Genomic DNA, 14,306 nt, shown 5'->3' on the forward strand with positions numbered 1-14,306 from the left:
CATGCCTCAGTCTCCCAAGATGCTGGAATTGCAGGCATGAGCCACTATGTCTGGCTAGAAGTTATCAGTATTAAAGAGGCCACCCAGGAGTACAATACTTAATTTAAACACTTAGATTGAGCTCCAAGTTTCCTGGAAACCAAGCTGTAAATGAAAACACTACATTTGGGAGGCTGAGACGGGCGGATCACTAGGTCAGGAGATCGAGACCATCCTGGCTAACATGGTGAAACCCCTTCTCTACTAAAAATACAAAAAAAATTAGCTGGGCGTGGTGGTGGGCGTCTGTAGTCCCAGCTACTCGGGAGGCTGAGGCAGGAGAATGGCGTGAACTCAGGAGGCGGAGCTTACAGTGAGTCAAGATTGCGCCTCTGCACTCCAGCCTGGGCGACAGAGCAAGACTCCGTCTCAAAATTTAGCTACTAAACAAAAACATTTGCAGTTTGTCACAAAATCTTGATCCAAATGTTAAACTTAAATGAAATTATCAGCTATATTATAACGTGCAGTGTCTCTGATAGCACCTTTATAAAAGGTATGGGGCAATTCTTCATAGGTATAATGAATTGGTTCTAATTCCGCATTGTTTGGGCACCCAAAGAACTGGGGTCCAGGTATGTACATTTGTGGTAATGATGATTCAGAGATAGAGTTTCAAGTCTTTAAAGCAGTCATTTTCAAATATTAATGTACAAATAATTTAACTGGGAAGATTTTTTCATGCAGATTCACTGCCCTTTCCCAACCCCCATCCCCAATTCTGATTTGGTATGTCTGAAATAAAGCCTAAGTATCTCTGATTCTGTTGCAAGAGACTAGTGGAGCACATTTTGAGAAACACCAATCTAGAAGAACAAATTGTTTCTATGTCTCTTACCGTTGACCAGCCCCTTTGAATATAAATTTTCCCCACCTTGTTTTTAATAAGTAGCCAACAGCCTGAGATTAATGTTTCAGCGGAGATACAGGAAGTGCAAAGGCTCTGGGTTGTTGATTAAAAAACATTTTCAGTGCTTTACATACCAGGCATATAGGGAGCAAAGGTAGTGTTTGCTTAATAAACTCAAACCCTTGAGGAGCAGTGGGGGAGGGTATGAACACAACCAGGAAGAGGTAGAAGAAAGGCCAGGCTGGGAACTCCAAAGCTAATCTTTTCTGCTTTGCCATTTTCCAAAGACCAGCCCTGTTTGGCTTCTACTGTGCACATGGGCATTTGTGCCCAGCCCTGCTATTTTTGCCCATTGTTCATGGGAAATCCTTGTTGGAAGTTCATTGTGAATCAGAGAGGTGGGGTTAAAGTGGTGATCCATAGCAGTGTATGGATTCCTAAGGATTCATGAGTGAATTTTCAGGGACCCTGGGACCCCTGAAGTTATACACAAATATTTTGTGTGTATAGGCAGAAGTGTATTTTTGTGTGAAAAGAGGTTCCAATTAAGACTTTCATCAGATTTTCAAAGGGGTCATAAATGTTCCCAAGGGGTTGACAATCACTGGGCAGTCCTAGTTCAGTTCAGGGTGCATCAAGCTCCATGTTCCGGTCTGTGTGTTCCCAGAACATTCTAGCCTCAGGTCAGTTCATTGACAATCTCCTTGGTGGCAGCTGGGTCACTAAGTATCTCTTCCTCCCCAGCAGCCAGCCTCCCTGCCTAATCTGAGGATTATGCTAGCAAAGCTGTCAGGCTTAATTTCAGCAAATTGTTTTGGGTAATTAGTCCCTTTTAATTGCTCATGGAAATAGTAATTTTAGGTGACAAGATTATTATATGCTGCTCGTTAGTGGATTCTCAAGGGTCAAGAAAACACCACTGAGATTGCTATAACCTGTTCTTTTCTATCTTTGGCATTCCCCTTGAAATCCAGAAAAGACATTTAGTAAAGTCGGTTCCCACTCTGTAAAAAGTATAGAGCACTGGTTTCCTTTTATCCTTCTGCCAAAGTGAAGGATTAGAGCAGGACTTTCAACTTTTCTGTGTGACTGCCAGCCCATGTTAGGCTTCACAGGTTTGCTGATCATTAACTTGAAAAGCTGTGGGAAGTTTCCAGCTCTTCCATTTGCTTGTTTACCTGTACAGCCAAGTTGCTTTACAACTGACTGAGTTTTGAATAAATAGGGTCCTAGGTGATGAAATATTTGACGCAGCTCAAGTTGAATATTTTCATTGCTTTTCACATCACTGAACAAGAGGGTCAGTCTGACCAATGGGTCAGTCTAACCGATAGGGCAGGATTGCCTAATGGTTCACCATGTGCTAGCTCAGGGGAGGAATGGATGGAAGGTAGAGAACTCTTCTCATCAGTTTAGGAAGCTAGGAGTTGATTGGCTCTGACTAGCTGTGTAATACTGGGTCATTTGGTTGATTTTTCTAAGCCCTCATTTAATCATCTGTCAAAAGGGGACAAAAATAATACCTAGCTCAAGGAACAGCTGTAAAGGATTAAGTGATATCATAAATACTTGGCATGTAGCAATAACATATCAAACAAAAAAGATATATATGGATTGGAGAAAGGTGGAGAAACACATGGAGAAAATATTTCTAAACTGATACATCTGATAAAAGGTGATATAAAGAATATGCAAGGAACTCAATAGCAAGAAAACAAATTGAGAAATGGGCAAAGGATCTGAATAGTCTCTAAAAGAAGACATACAAAAGGCCAACAGATATATTAAAAAAACAAAAACAAAAACAAAACCGCTCAACCTCACTAGTCATCAGGGAAATGCAAATTGAAACCATGGTGAGGTGTCTCTTCACACCTGCTAGAATGGCCATAATCAAAAAAGACGAAAGATTAAAAGTGTTGGCAGGATGTGGAGAAAAGAGAACCCTTGAATACTGTCGATGGGAATGTAAATTAGTACATCAATTATGAAAAACAGTATGATGGTTCTTCAAAAAACTAAGAATTCCCATATGAGCTAGCAATCCCACCTCTGAGTATATAGCTGAAGGAACTGGTATCAGTGTGCTGTAAAGAGACACCTGCTTTCCCATGTTTGTTGCAGCATTATTCGCAATAGCCAAGATACGGAATCAACCAAGTGTCCGTCAACAGATGAATAGATTTTTTAAATGTGGTATATATACATGATGGAATACTATTTCGCCTTTAAAAAGAAGGAAACTCCCTCATTTGCAACAACATGGATGAATTTGGAGGTCATTTTGTTAAGTGAAATAAGCCAGGCACAGATAGACAAATACTATATGATTTTACTTAGATGTGGAATCTAGAAAAATCAAATTCATAGAAATAGAGAGTAGAATGGTGGTTACCAGAGTATAGGGGGATGGGGAATGGGGAGAAACTGGTCAAAGGGTGCAAAATTTCAGTTACAAGGAGGATTAAGCTTGAGAGCTCCATTGCATAGCATAGTGATGAGAGTTCGTAATAATGTATATTGAAAAATCTCTAAGAGAGTAGATTTTAATTGTTTTCACCACAAAAATGCAAGTATAAGAGATGATAGATATGTGAATTAGGTTAATTTAACCATTTCACAATGTACACGTATATCGAATCATCACATTGTACCTCATAATTATATACAGTTACTATTTGTCATTTAAAAATAAAGATAGCATGTACTATTATAATTACAGTATACTACTTCTTCCCAAATCTAGATCTTATAAAGAAGTCTGAAGTAGCAGAGAGGTCAACGAAATAAACATTATCCTCATGCCCAACTCTCTCCATGCCTTCCAAGTTTGTTAATATAGACACATCTAATCAAATCACATATGCACCGAAATCCTTTTTAAAATGATGCAGATTCAGATGGAGATTATCACACTGTTAGCAATTCAAAGTGGCTAACACTGATTTCGATGTGAGTAACCACATTCCTTGAAATCAAAGATTTGATGTGAAACTGACAATAAAGAATTCATATGGAACTCAATTTTTCTCGCTGATGAAACCAAAGACATTGCCCTTGTGACAACTTTTAAAAAATGAGAATTTCAATTTTTAAAAAAGACCTTTGTTCTTTTTTCTCCAGTTTCTTATCATAAGATTTCATTCTCATTCTTTAGAAATCAAATGCTAATATATTTGCTCTTTCATGGTGCTGCTTCTTACATTTTAGCATTTCATATCATGTTTTTTTCCTCTCAAATTTCATGAGGACCAGTATTCACCTTTATTGGTATTTCCTGAGGTCAGCATTCTATATCTCTTCTGTATTTACTTTTCTCTTCAGCTAGGGCTGCAATGCAGCAGGCAAACTCAACCATTGCACCAAGGAGTAAAATGTCACCTTGGGAATAATGGCTAGTTCTCTAGTTATATCCTCCAGTAAGAAGACCCTCCTCTAAGAACTGAAAATAGGATAGAAAACTGGAGATGGCATGTCTCAGATTGCAAAGCTTTCTCCTTTATCTTGAATATGATGCTTTCCTGAGCCTTAATTGTCAAGTCAATTGTGGAGGAAAAGAGGAAGGAGGAGTGTTTGCAACAATTTCAGTTAACTTATTTAAATAAAGTGTTTGGTGGGATTCCACAAAAATATGAGTTATATTGAAGACCAGAAGTTTCAGTAGGTCGTGTCTACATTACAAAAAAGGAATACACAAAGTACATGTGCTATGGATGCTGGCGTGTTTGACTAATGCTTCTATAGAGAAGATGAACCCATTGATTCCAGCAGTTGTGTTAATTGTTCTTCTAGCTGCTGTGGTCTGTGTGACACTTCTCGACAGACTTGGCTGTGATCAGATCAACTTGCCTCATGATGTCCTTGTGGAGTACCAGCAACGGCCCCAGCTCCTAATCTCCAACTTCATCAGACGGCGGCTTGGACTTTGTGACTAGACGTCCTAACGGGGCAGCCCAACCCTCCCCTGCAAGTTGGTAGCTCAAGTTGTAACATGAAAGTCATATTTTATTTGTGGCATTTTTATATAGTTCTCATCCACATGCTAAAATCATAATGGAAAGACTTTATGAAATCCTTCTCTCTTAAAAAGGAATTTATTGTAAAAGAATTTAATACTCACACTAAATTAAATTCAAATTTCATTTTATAATAAGTTAACTAAATCTGTCTAATAATTAAAATTTTAAAACTCCTGGATTCTGACATTTGGAGTTTCATATGCAGCATTAATTAAGCTCACATCAAAATAGACCAGCCATTTGCAGATACAGTTACCAGTCACTCTGTTTCTGAAACCAATCCAGAAATTCATGTTAGAACATTGTCAGGCACTTCTAGGTATTGGACAAGTGACAGAAACTGATTATCCACATTAAAAATATTTACAGAAAAAAGTGTCAATGAAATGTAGGTCTATATGGAAAAGTTATCATTAGGAAAATATGGCCATACTTCTTTTTTACCCCTACACAATTTCAGTGCACCACAGAATAGGATTCAAGATTTACATATGCCTGTTTGTGTTTTGTCTTGGAATATAACAACTCTGGATTACATTTCCCTTTCAACTGAAAACTCTCAGTAATGCAAAGAAAGGCCTTCCTTTTTCTTCAGAATCACAAGTGACTAAATTGCCTTCTAGCCACTATTTTCTTGTAAAAAATGTGTTTTGAGGAGGCTGTATTTTTTATTCCATTTCAATGTTAACCAAATAGGCTGAGAAATTCATAGCAATTGAATTAAGACTTGAGTTCAAGATGTTAAAGGAATCCTTTTGTGTGACTTGTCCAGACCAGCCTATTGCCCTACCCGTTTGATCCTCTGGGAGGCATGGTGCTCCTCCCGGCTGCACATGCTCTCTGTGAACTGATTGCATCTTGGGTTCTTCTCAATTTGACATACTTGGGAGTTGGAATGACTGGATGGGGGATGGTGGAGGATGACTGGCACACTTGTATAGTATGTAATGTGGTGTACATATATTTATATGGTTGCGGCTCAAATAAAGTTTAATTCCAACATAGTACAGATTATTTGGGTCCTGGAGCCATTGTCACATGTGAGCAAATGGAGGCTTGGAGCAGGAAAGAGGTCCTGGCTGGTTGAGTCTGAACTGGCCTGCTCCTGTGTGGGCAATGGCTTTCTCTTTTAAGCAACAACAATAAACAAGAGGTGTTTATCGTCACCAATAAACAACCCACCCAGAGGTACATTGGTTTGTGAACTTCTTTTTGGCACTAGAGACATTTTAAGTGCTGTTTTTAGGGTATCCCAGTAATTGACCATCAAATTCAAAGATCAGAGCTGAAGGCAAGCTAGAATAGTATCGCCATCGTTTTCTGATGGGATTTTTACTTTGTTTCATATTTTTTTAGACCATGTAGTGGAAGCCACCTCAGAGAGCCTTCAGTTTGAACTTTTATCTGTCTGCTCCTGGACAATCCTTTTTTTTTTTTTTTTTTTTTTACAGGAAGGAGGAGAGGCTATGAGAGGGAGAAGAATGAAATAATTACAGTCAATCTTCTCAACTCCTGCGAGGTGTGTGTGTGCACAGGTGTGCGCATGCGTGCATTTGTGTCTGTGTCTTCCTCACTGGTATTTCCTAGCTCAGTAAACCATATCACTTGCACAAGCCAGAAACCCGGGAAATCCCTGTGATGATTCTTTCTCCTTAATTCTCACAGCCAGTCGATCACTAAGTCGTATTAATTGATCCTCCTAAATATTTCCCCAGTCTGTTCATTTCCTTCCATCTTTTTGGCACCCATCCTAGTCCAGGTCACCATGATCTCTCCTCCAGATCACTGAGGAAGCCTTGCTCCTGATCAGCCTGCCTCCATTCTTGAAGTTTGATTGGGTTATTTTCCTGCTTCAAGGCCTTCACATTGGTCTTAGAATGAAGACCAAAGCCCTCTGCACAGCTTAGGCATTCCCGACTGGACCCAGCTTGGTAGCCCAGCTCACCTTGCCCACTTCTTCCCCTTGTGTCTGCCCTCCAAGCACATCATCCTTGGTTCTTTAGTCTTACCCAGGGCACAAATTCACAAAGGCACAGTCCCTTGGGAAGGACTGCCTACAGATCCATCCAATGGGAGTGCTTGGCTGTGGGGACAAGTGGGACTGAAATCCACCCTGTCCAGCTAGCTGTGTGACCTGGACAGGGTGAATCTCAGAACACCCTGAGCCACATCGACTGAGAGGGGCCTTTTCCCAATTTATACAATGGTGTTATATGGGATAATGGGAACTCTCAGTGCCAATGTCCCTTCCCATTTCAGAGCCTTTTGCTGTCTACTCTCACTTAACTCATGCTCATGGTTTAAATCTCAACTCAGAGATCCCTTCCTTTAGGAAGTCTTTCTAATCCTCAAACCAGATTCCTCCCATGGTCACCCGTAGGCCCCCTCCACAGCCTCCTCGACTCTTTCTTCAAAGTACACAGCTTGCAACTATGTCATGATTGGGGTCATTATTTAACTAATGCCTACTGTCTAGACTATAAGGTTCTGGAGAACAAAGACTGTACATATTTTATTTGTGTCTATCGCTCCAAGCATCTAAAACAATACAAGACACACACTAGGCACTCAATAAATACTTGTCAAGTGAAGAATGAATCTTTTTCATAGCATTTCCCTTGTAAACTCTCACTATAATTTCACAGTCTTTGCAAGACTCATACTTTCCTTATTCAGTCCTGGTCAGTACAGCTCTCCCTGGCTGTTCCTCCCCTTACATCTCACACGGTGGGGAGGAAAATCCTCTGTACCATCAGCGTACATCTGTGGCAGTGTCTAGAACCTCTTGTTTCCTCATATGCACATGGCTTTCCCCTCTGTCAAAACCAAGCCCCAAATTCACCTCCTTTGGGGAGGTCTCCAAGTTCAATTTTCCCTCAAGTCATCACTTCTTCCCTCCTTCCTTTAGAACTAGATTTGCACTGGGAAGACAGGAATTCGTTCTCATGCAGATGCTGTGTTGAGAACATTTATCCTTTTTTCATGTTCCTGAGCTGTCTTCATTTCCTTTGTATTCTTAGCGTGTTTTGTCCTCTACAGGTATCTTCTATCTGCTTACCTATGCATATTCTCGGTCTGGGCACCGGCTTTTTACTTCACCTGCAACACGCTTCTCTACTCATTCACTCTTACCCTCTTTGAACACCCTTCAAGAAGCAGATTGGCCTGCAAAAACCCTCCTCTGGTCATTTCTATGTATGTTTGTGTGCATTTTTTGTATTTTTTTTTCCTTTTTTCATTCATTCATTATAAACATATAGTCCTCCTTCTTCCCCAGTAGAATCTGAGACAGCTTATAAGGTTGAATAATAGCACATCAAGATAGTATAAGTTAGAACTAAGTGGGCAAGAAAAGGAAAAGCAAAGGGAAGGGGCATCAACTGGTACAAGTCTGAAGCTTGTGCTCCTGTGCATTCCAGATAGTCTGTGCCTCAGCAGAACTTGGACCCTGAATTGGCTTGGGGCCAGCTAGCAGTTGCCTCATAAAGAGAACACATTTATAGCATCTCTAAAATAAAAATGCAAAGTAATGATCAGGAGAAGAACAACTAATCCTAAGAGGCCACAGTGTGCAGAGATGAGTGTGGATCTCAGACTGCCTGGGTGTGGAGTTGGGGGATGAGCCCAAGTTGGGCATCAGTGTGTTCACTCCAGGACACCGCCCTGAGGTTCTCAACACGGGTCCATACTAGGATCACCAGGGAAGCCTTTTGAAAACACTGTTCAGAGGTCCACCTCAGACCAATTCAACAAGAATCTCTGGGAGTGGGACTGGGAAGCTCTATTTTTTATTTTGCAGCCTAAGTTGAGATTTACCAATTTAGAAGAGTGGACAGTCTGTGACTCTGGCCCGTGCTCTTCCAGCTGAACTTCTAAAACTCTTTAGGCCTTGTCTCCTAAAGATCTTTATATTATATAAAGATCAAGTTCTTTTACTTGACTCACTCCTCGATGCTAGCAACAGTATCTTATTCATTTTATATCCCAGCAACTTGCACAGTGCCTGGCACATAGTAACACTGAAAGAATTTTACACACACACACACACACACACACACACGTTTACAATTTATATAACAGGTGATATATTAAAAATTACATATAATTATGACATAATTGTATACTATACATTATATATTAATAAAATAATATATACCTCATTCAGTCTTACTATGCATGTATATATGTTTTTGTTTTGTTTTGTTTTGTTGAGATGGAGGCTCACTCTGTCACCCAAGCTGGAGTGCAGTGGCGCAATCTCGGCTCACTGCAAGCTCCACCTCCCAGGTTCATGCCATTCTCCTGCCTCAGCCTCCTGAGTAGCTGGGACTACAGGTGCCCGCCACCAGACCCGGCTAATTTTTTGTATTTTTGGTAGAGATGGGGTTTCACCATGTTAGCCAGGATGGTCTCGATATCCTGACCTAGTGATTCACCCACCTTGGCCTCCCAAAGTGCTGGGATTACAGGCATGAGCCACCGCACCTGGCCACATGTGTATATAAATACATTCATACATATACACAGGTACACACACATATTTGTTGGTGTGTATAAAATTATATACAAAAACATACAAAAAACTAAACCCCAGTAAAAGATGAAACAAAAATGAACAAAATCACGAAAATAAATAACAAAAAATAGCTGACTATCTCTCAGGGTAATTTTATCCAAATGTTATCACCTGAACAAGTCTTCAGATCGACATGTATATATTAGTCAATATAATTTGCTTTTGTATTCCATTTTCATTCCCAAACATCAGCACAGGAAACAATTAAGTTTAATCATTGCTTAGAAAAACTCAATCTGTAATCCAAAGTACACAAAATAACGTTTTTGACTTATTTTTATCAGCTATAGAATGTTATCTAGTGGTTTGCATCCTGTAGAGGCTTCATAAGGGATGTAAACTATCAACTTCAGGAATATAACAGTTTGAATTTTATTTATTCCTTTTACAAACACAGGTCTGAACATTTGGGATTCATTTTGGAGACCCTTGATAAAATCTATGAACCCGATCTTCCGGAAAACACACATTCATACATATGCTCCCAAATCTGCATATAATTTCATGGGTTTGTGCACCTTCCTCAGGCCAGGTTGTGGCAGGACACCTGTGTCCTCTACCAAAGGCCACAACTCATGTGGGTGGCTCTTGCCACACTGCTGTCCTCCCTGGGTTCTGGTAATTGCCCCGCTTCAGCCCTCTCAGATCAGGGCTGGTAACAGTTGTTTCCAGCTGCATCATCCCTTGTTGCTCCCTAAATCCTGCCCACCCCTTGTAAACAGTCCCTTCAGTAAGTTCTCTCAGTTCCCTGTTTAATTATGCCATCTGGTTCCTGCTGAGACTCAGTAATACAACCTCCAAAATACATCTGGGGACCTAAACCATTTTGAAAATCACTGACTTAAGGAACTGAAGTCATTCTATATGAAGATCTTTCAATTATACATTTTTTTTTTTAAATTGCAAAACAGAAGCTAATTCTTTTTTTAACTGGTAAAATACTTTTAAAAATATAATCTTCTGTACAAGAATGCATTCTTTTATTTAGAGATTCTCACGAACTCTCCAGGGCCTGCAGCTTGAGAAACATGGTGCTCAACTTATTTTCCTGGCTGGCTGCTGGGCATCACATGTATGATAGAATTGAAAACTTGAGTAAAAGACAGATTAATGGCCTCTATTGTTTGCCTCCAAGCTACAAGTCCTGTCATCCCGTCATGGAAGGAAATTAAAATTGTCTGATACATACTGAGTTTCATAAAGCCGCACTGTTCCTCTCCAGGATCCTGTGTGCCTCTAGATGTCTATACCATAAATAGATTTTTTTTTTTTGAGGATTTGATCAACAATCTTCACCTCAGGGTTGGAGCTATGTAAATTAATCTTTAATTGTTAAGATCTCCCTTTGTTCCTTTTAAAAATACATGAATTATACATGTTTTTTCTTTCCCAATCCTCCAGGACTTTCTCCATCTTTTAATGATCCTAAAACTATAGCCAGTGACTCTGCAAACCACTGTCTCCTAAAATGAATAACTGGAAAAACTTACCATTTGCAATCTGCTTCATTACTCACTTCTCAATGATTTTCTCAATTTCTGATTTGTTTTTTCACTCCTCCCAAACAGAAGTCATTTAATCTAGAATCAATTTAACATTCGTTTTTCTAAAAAACTGAGCATAGCAGTTTTCACTTGAGAACAAAAGCTTTTAAACCACTTTTTCCCCTTGAAGCATTAAGCTTGATTTAAATATTATTTTTATTAGTATAAAGTAGTTTAGAAATTCATTAGGCAAACAACCTAGACCAGTATATTTTGCACAGGACTGGCCTAGAATTACCCTAACAAAAAATAGTAATTTAAGGTTGTGTCTATTTTTCTAAATTTCTAATATTTCTTAGAAAAGCTGTACCATCTATTGTAGCTTAATTGTTAACACTGTGAAGCACTGTGGATGTTCCAGGGTTACAGACATTATCTGGGTCATTGGATTTTGCCCATTCCTTGTTAAAACAGGAAGATGGATCTTTAAAAATCTAGATGCTTTTCATATCCAAATCAACTTTTTTCATTTGAGATCAAGTTTGTACATTTCCTACCAGCATTCCAACCAACAAAAACCAATGAGAAGATGAAATAAAATGTCACCCAGGTTCCACTTCCTCTAGGTAAATGATCAGCAGTGACCATGAGTCCTCTACTCAGATCTGTGTTCTACACTTCATGGTCCTACCTTCAGCGCTATCTTCTTCCTTCCCCTAGGACCTCAGAGGACTCACCTCTTAAAGAGCCAGTCCCACTGTTGGTTTAAGGCTGCAATGCTATGAACTCACTCCAAGTAAACAAGCAAATGACAGAACAAATATATTTATAAAGAATCTACTTTCTGTAAGTCACAAGACTAGGTGTTATGAGAGAACAAGATGCAGCCAGCTCTGTTAAGCAATTTGCAACCTAATAAGTTCAAGGCACTAAGACAAATGTGTGAATGACTAGGACTCGAAGGATAATCTGATAGACTCCAAAAAAGAGGTAGAAATACAAGTGTTTTGAGAGGTTAAACCAAGAAAATGATACTACAGAGCTGAGAGGGTTTGAAAGGGTTTTTGGCTAGGGTGGATATTCGAAATGAGCTTTACTTAAGGGTATTTTGATAGAGGTTCTAGGGGAGGTGTTGCCACTAAAAGGAAAAGCATTAAGAAAAATGAGGAAAATACAGGATTTATGACTAGAATGGTGAAGATTCCTGGTTGGCTGAATCTGGAAATGTATTTTGGGAGTCTATTAGGGAGGGTCCTAAAAGTCAGCTTAAGAAGATTGGACTGCATTGGCCAGGCAATGGGAAGTTGTTAAAAAGTGTAAAAGCACTGGTTCTTTTTCAGATAAAGATCACTAACAAGAACACCTGGATGTAGATGACCACTACTTGACCGGCTACATTTCACAATTTCCAAGGTGGTGGTGGGTGATCGGGGGAGATAGATTAAAGATAAGATGAGGCCTCCAAAGACACTATTTGCTTGTCAGATTAGTCAGTTCCCTTACTTGTGAAGGTCAGTGGCTTCAGATTTTTACCTAAAAAGTCAAGCCGCTTACATATTTCAGAATAAAAATTGCCTTTTCATGTGAAAGATCATGTGCTTCCAAAATCTTCTTATGTTAAAAGGCTAAGGAGAGTTCAAATATGACAGAGCCTGAGCAGAGGCTGTGGAAGACAGTGGCACTGAAATGACTGATGAGTGAGAGATGTCAGTGATGATCTCAGCATCTATGCAGATAAAACCTTTTATGGTTTTGCGGCTAATAAAAAATTAGCTTTTCAAAAAAAATGTATAAAATTTGATTCATTAAAAAGTAAAGTCTCAGTGAAATTCTGATACATGCTGTAACGTGGATAAACCTCAGGATATTATGCTAAATGAAATACTACACACATACAGATAAATACTGTGCGATTTTACTTGTATGAGGTACTTAGACAAATTCACAGAGAAAGAAAGTAGGATACTGGTTACCAGGGGCTGAGAAAAAGAGGAAGTGGGATTCATTGTTTTATGAGCACAGAGTTTCAGTTTGGGATGATGAAAAAGTTCTGAAGATGGATAATGGTGATAGTTGCACAGTAACGTGAATGTACTTAATGCTACTGAATTGTACATGCAAAAGGGTTAAAATGATAAATGTTATGTAAGTTTCACTATTATAAAAATGTAAAGGCTCAGTGAGGTCTATTTTGTGTTTTTTTATACCAAATTCTAATTTACTAATTTTATTAGTTTACTCATTGCTGATACTCATGCCTGCAGGTTGCTATTTCTATGTGGGCTTCTCTGATCTACAGGACTAGTTAAATGGCTTTAAGAAGGTTCTGTGGTGAGTGATGAGTCACAGCAAAGGAGTTGAGTGTCGTAATTGCTACCAGCAGGGAGACTGTGTAGCCCAGTGTTCTTATCTCCAATATAAGACTGTATCTGCCAAGAAGTCCTAAATCTTTGAATCAGGCAGTTCAGGCATTCTTGCTCCAGATAGCATAGCTGACTGAAGTTATTTTTTAAAACAATTTATCAGACTCAGGAATGCAGTGAGAAGATATGACTGACACATCAATAGCTATCAGACAGAATGATTAAATCTAAAATACTAGAGAGAAGAGAAGAAGGTAGACACACCAGGGAATATTTCTACAGGATCAAAGTCTGTGAGTTTAAAATGGAATTTTCCTGCATCAATCCAATAGGCATTACCCTGGGTATAAATACTCTGGTGTCTCATTAACAGAAGAACAACTAATAAGGTAATTTATCTTTTCAGGTTGTCATAGCATACATAGGACCCTGTGGGATCAAAATATGTTGTTAGAGAAAGAAATGAATTATCATGAAGTGGAGGGAAATAATAAGAAAAAATGAAAGGAAATATTGAGAGGGAAGGGAGACTAGTAAGCAAGGAGGACAGTTGTGGAAGGATATTATGAGAAGAAGTTTACTGGGGGTTCTGCAAGAGGGAGAGCTATTATACCCCAAAGCATCGAGAACATCTACAAAGCCTGCATGAAATATTTTGGGAAGAGAATCAAAACATGCTAGAAAAAAAGAGAAAACTTAAAGCCAGGTTTGTGACCTGAGCTTACAGCTGATACCAAACATGAAGGTTAAGGTTTAAAGCTTCATGTAGACATGAAGCCTTATGTCAGGTGAGGTGGATATTGGAACTAAGACCCAGCTGAAGAAATCTTCCCGCCTACACAGGAGATTCTAGTAATCTAGTTTGTCTCTGTTTAACAAGGCAATGGGAAAAAACATACAATTCCCTAAGAAAGTCAAACTCCATGCCTGAGTCTGGCTTAAAATTTGAATTTATGTTTCAGGAACTCCCATTTT

The 14,306-nt window shown here is 39.2% G+C and overlaps 1 protein-coding gene across 1 annotated transcript in view; it reads left to right on the forward strand.

The window, feature by feature from the left end:
* Positions 1 to 4,824, forward strand: part of UPP2 (uridine phosphorylase 2) — a 30,737-nt gene extending 25,913 nt beyond the window's left edge. The window contains 1 exon segment of the mRNA XM_025404386.1: positions 4,682 to 4,824. Within this exon segment, the coding sequence (XP_025260171.1) occupies positions 4,682 to 4,824 (143 nt within the window).
* The last annotated feature ends 9,482 nt before the right edge of the window (positions 4,825 to 14,306 follow it).

Source organism: Theropithecus gelada, chromosome 12 (genome assembly GCF_003255815.1).
Source record: "Theropithecus gelada isolate Dixy chromosome 12, Tgel_1.0, whole genome shotgun sequence".
In the NCBI taxonomy this organism is placed as follows: Eukaryota; Metazoa; Chordata; class Mammalia; order Primates; family Cercopithecidae; genus Theropithecus; species Theropithecus gelada.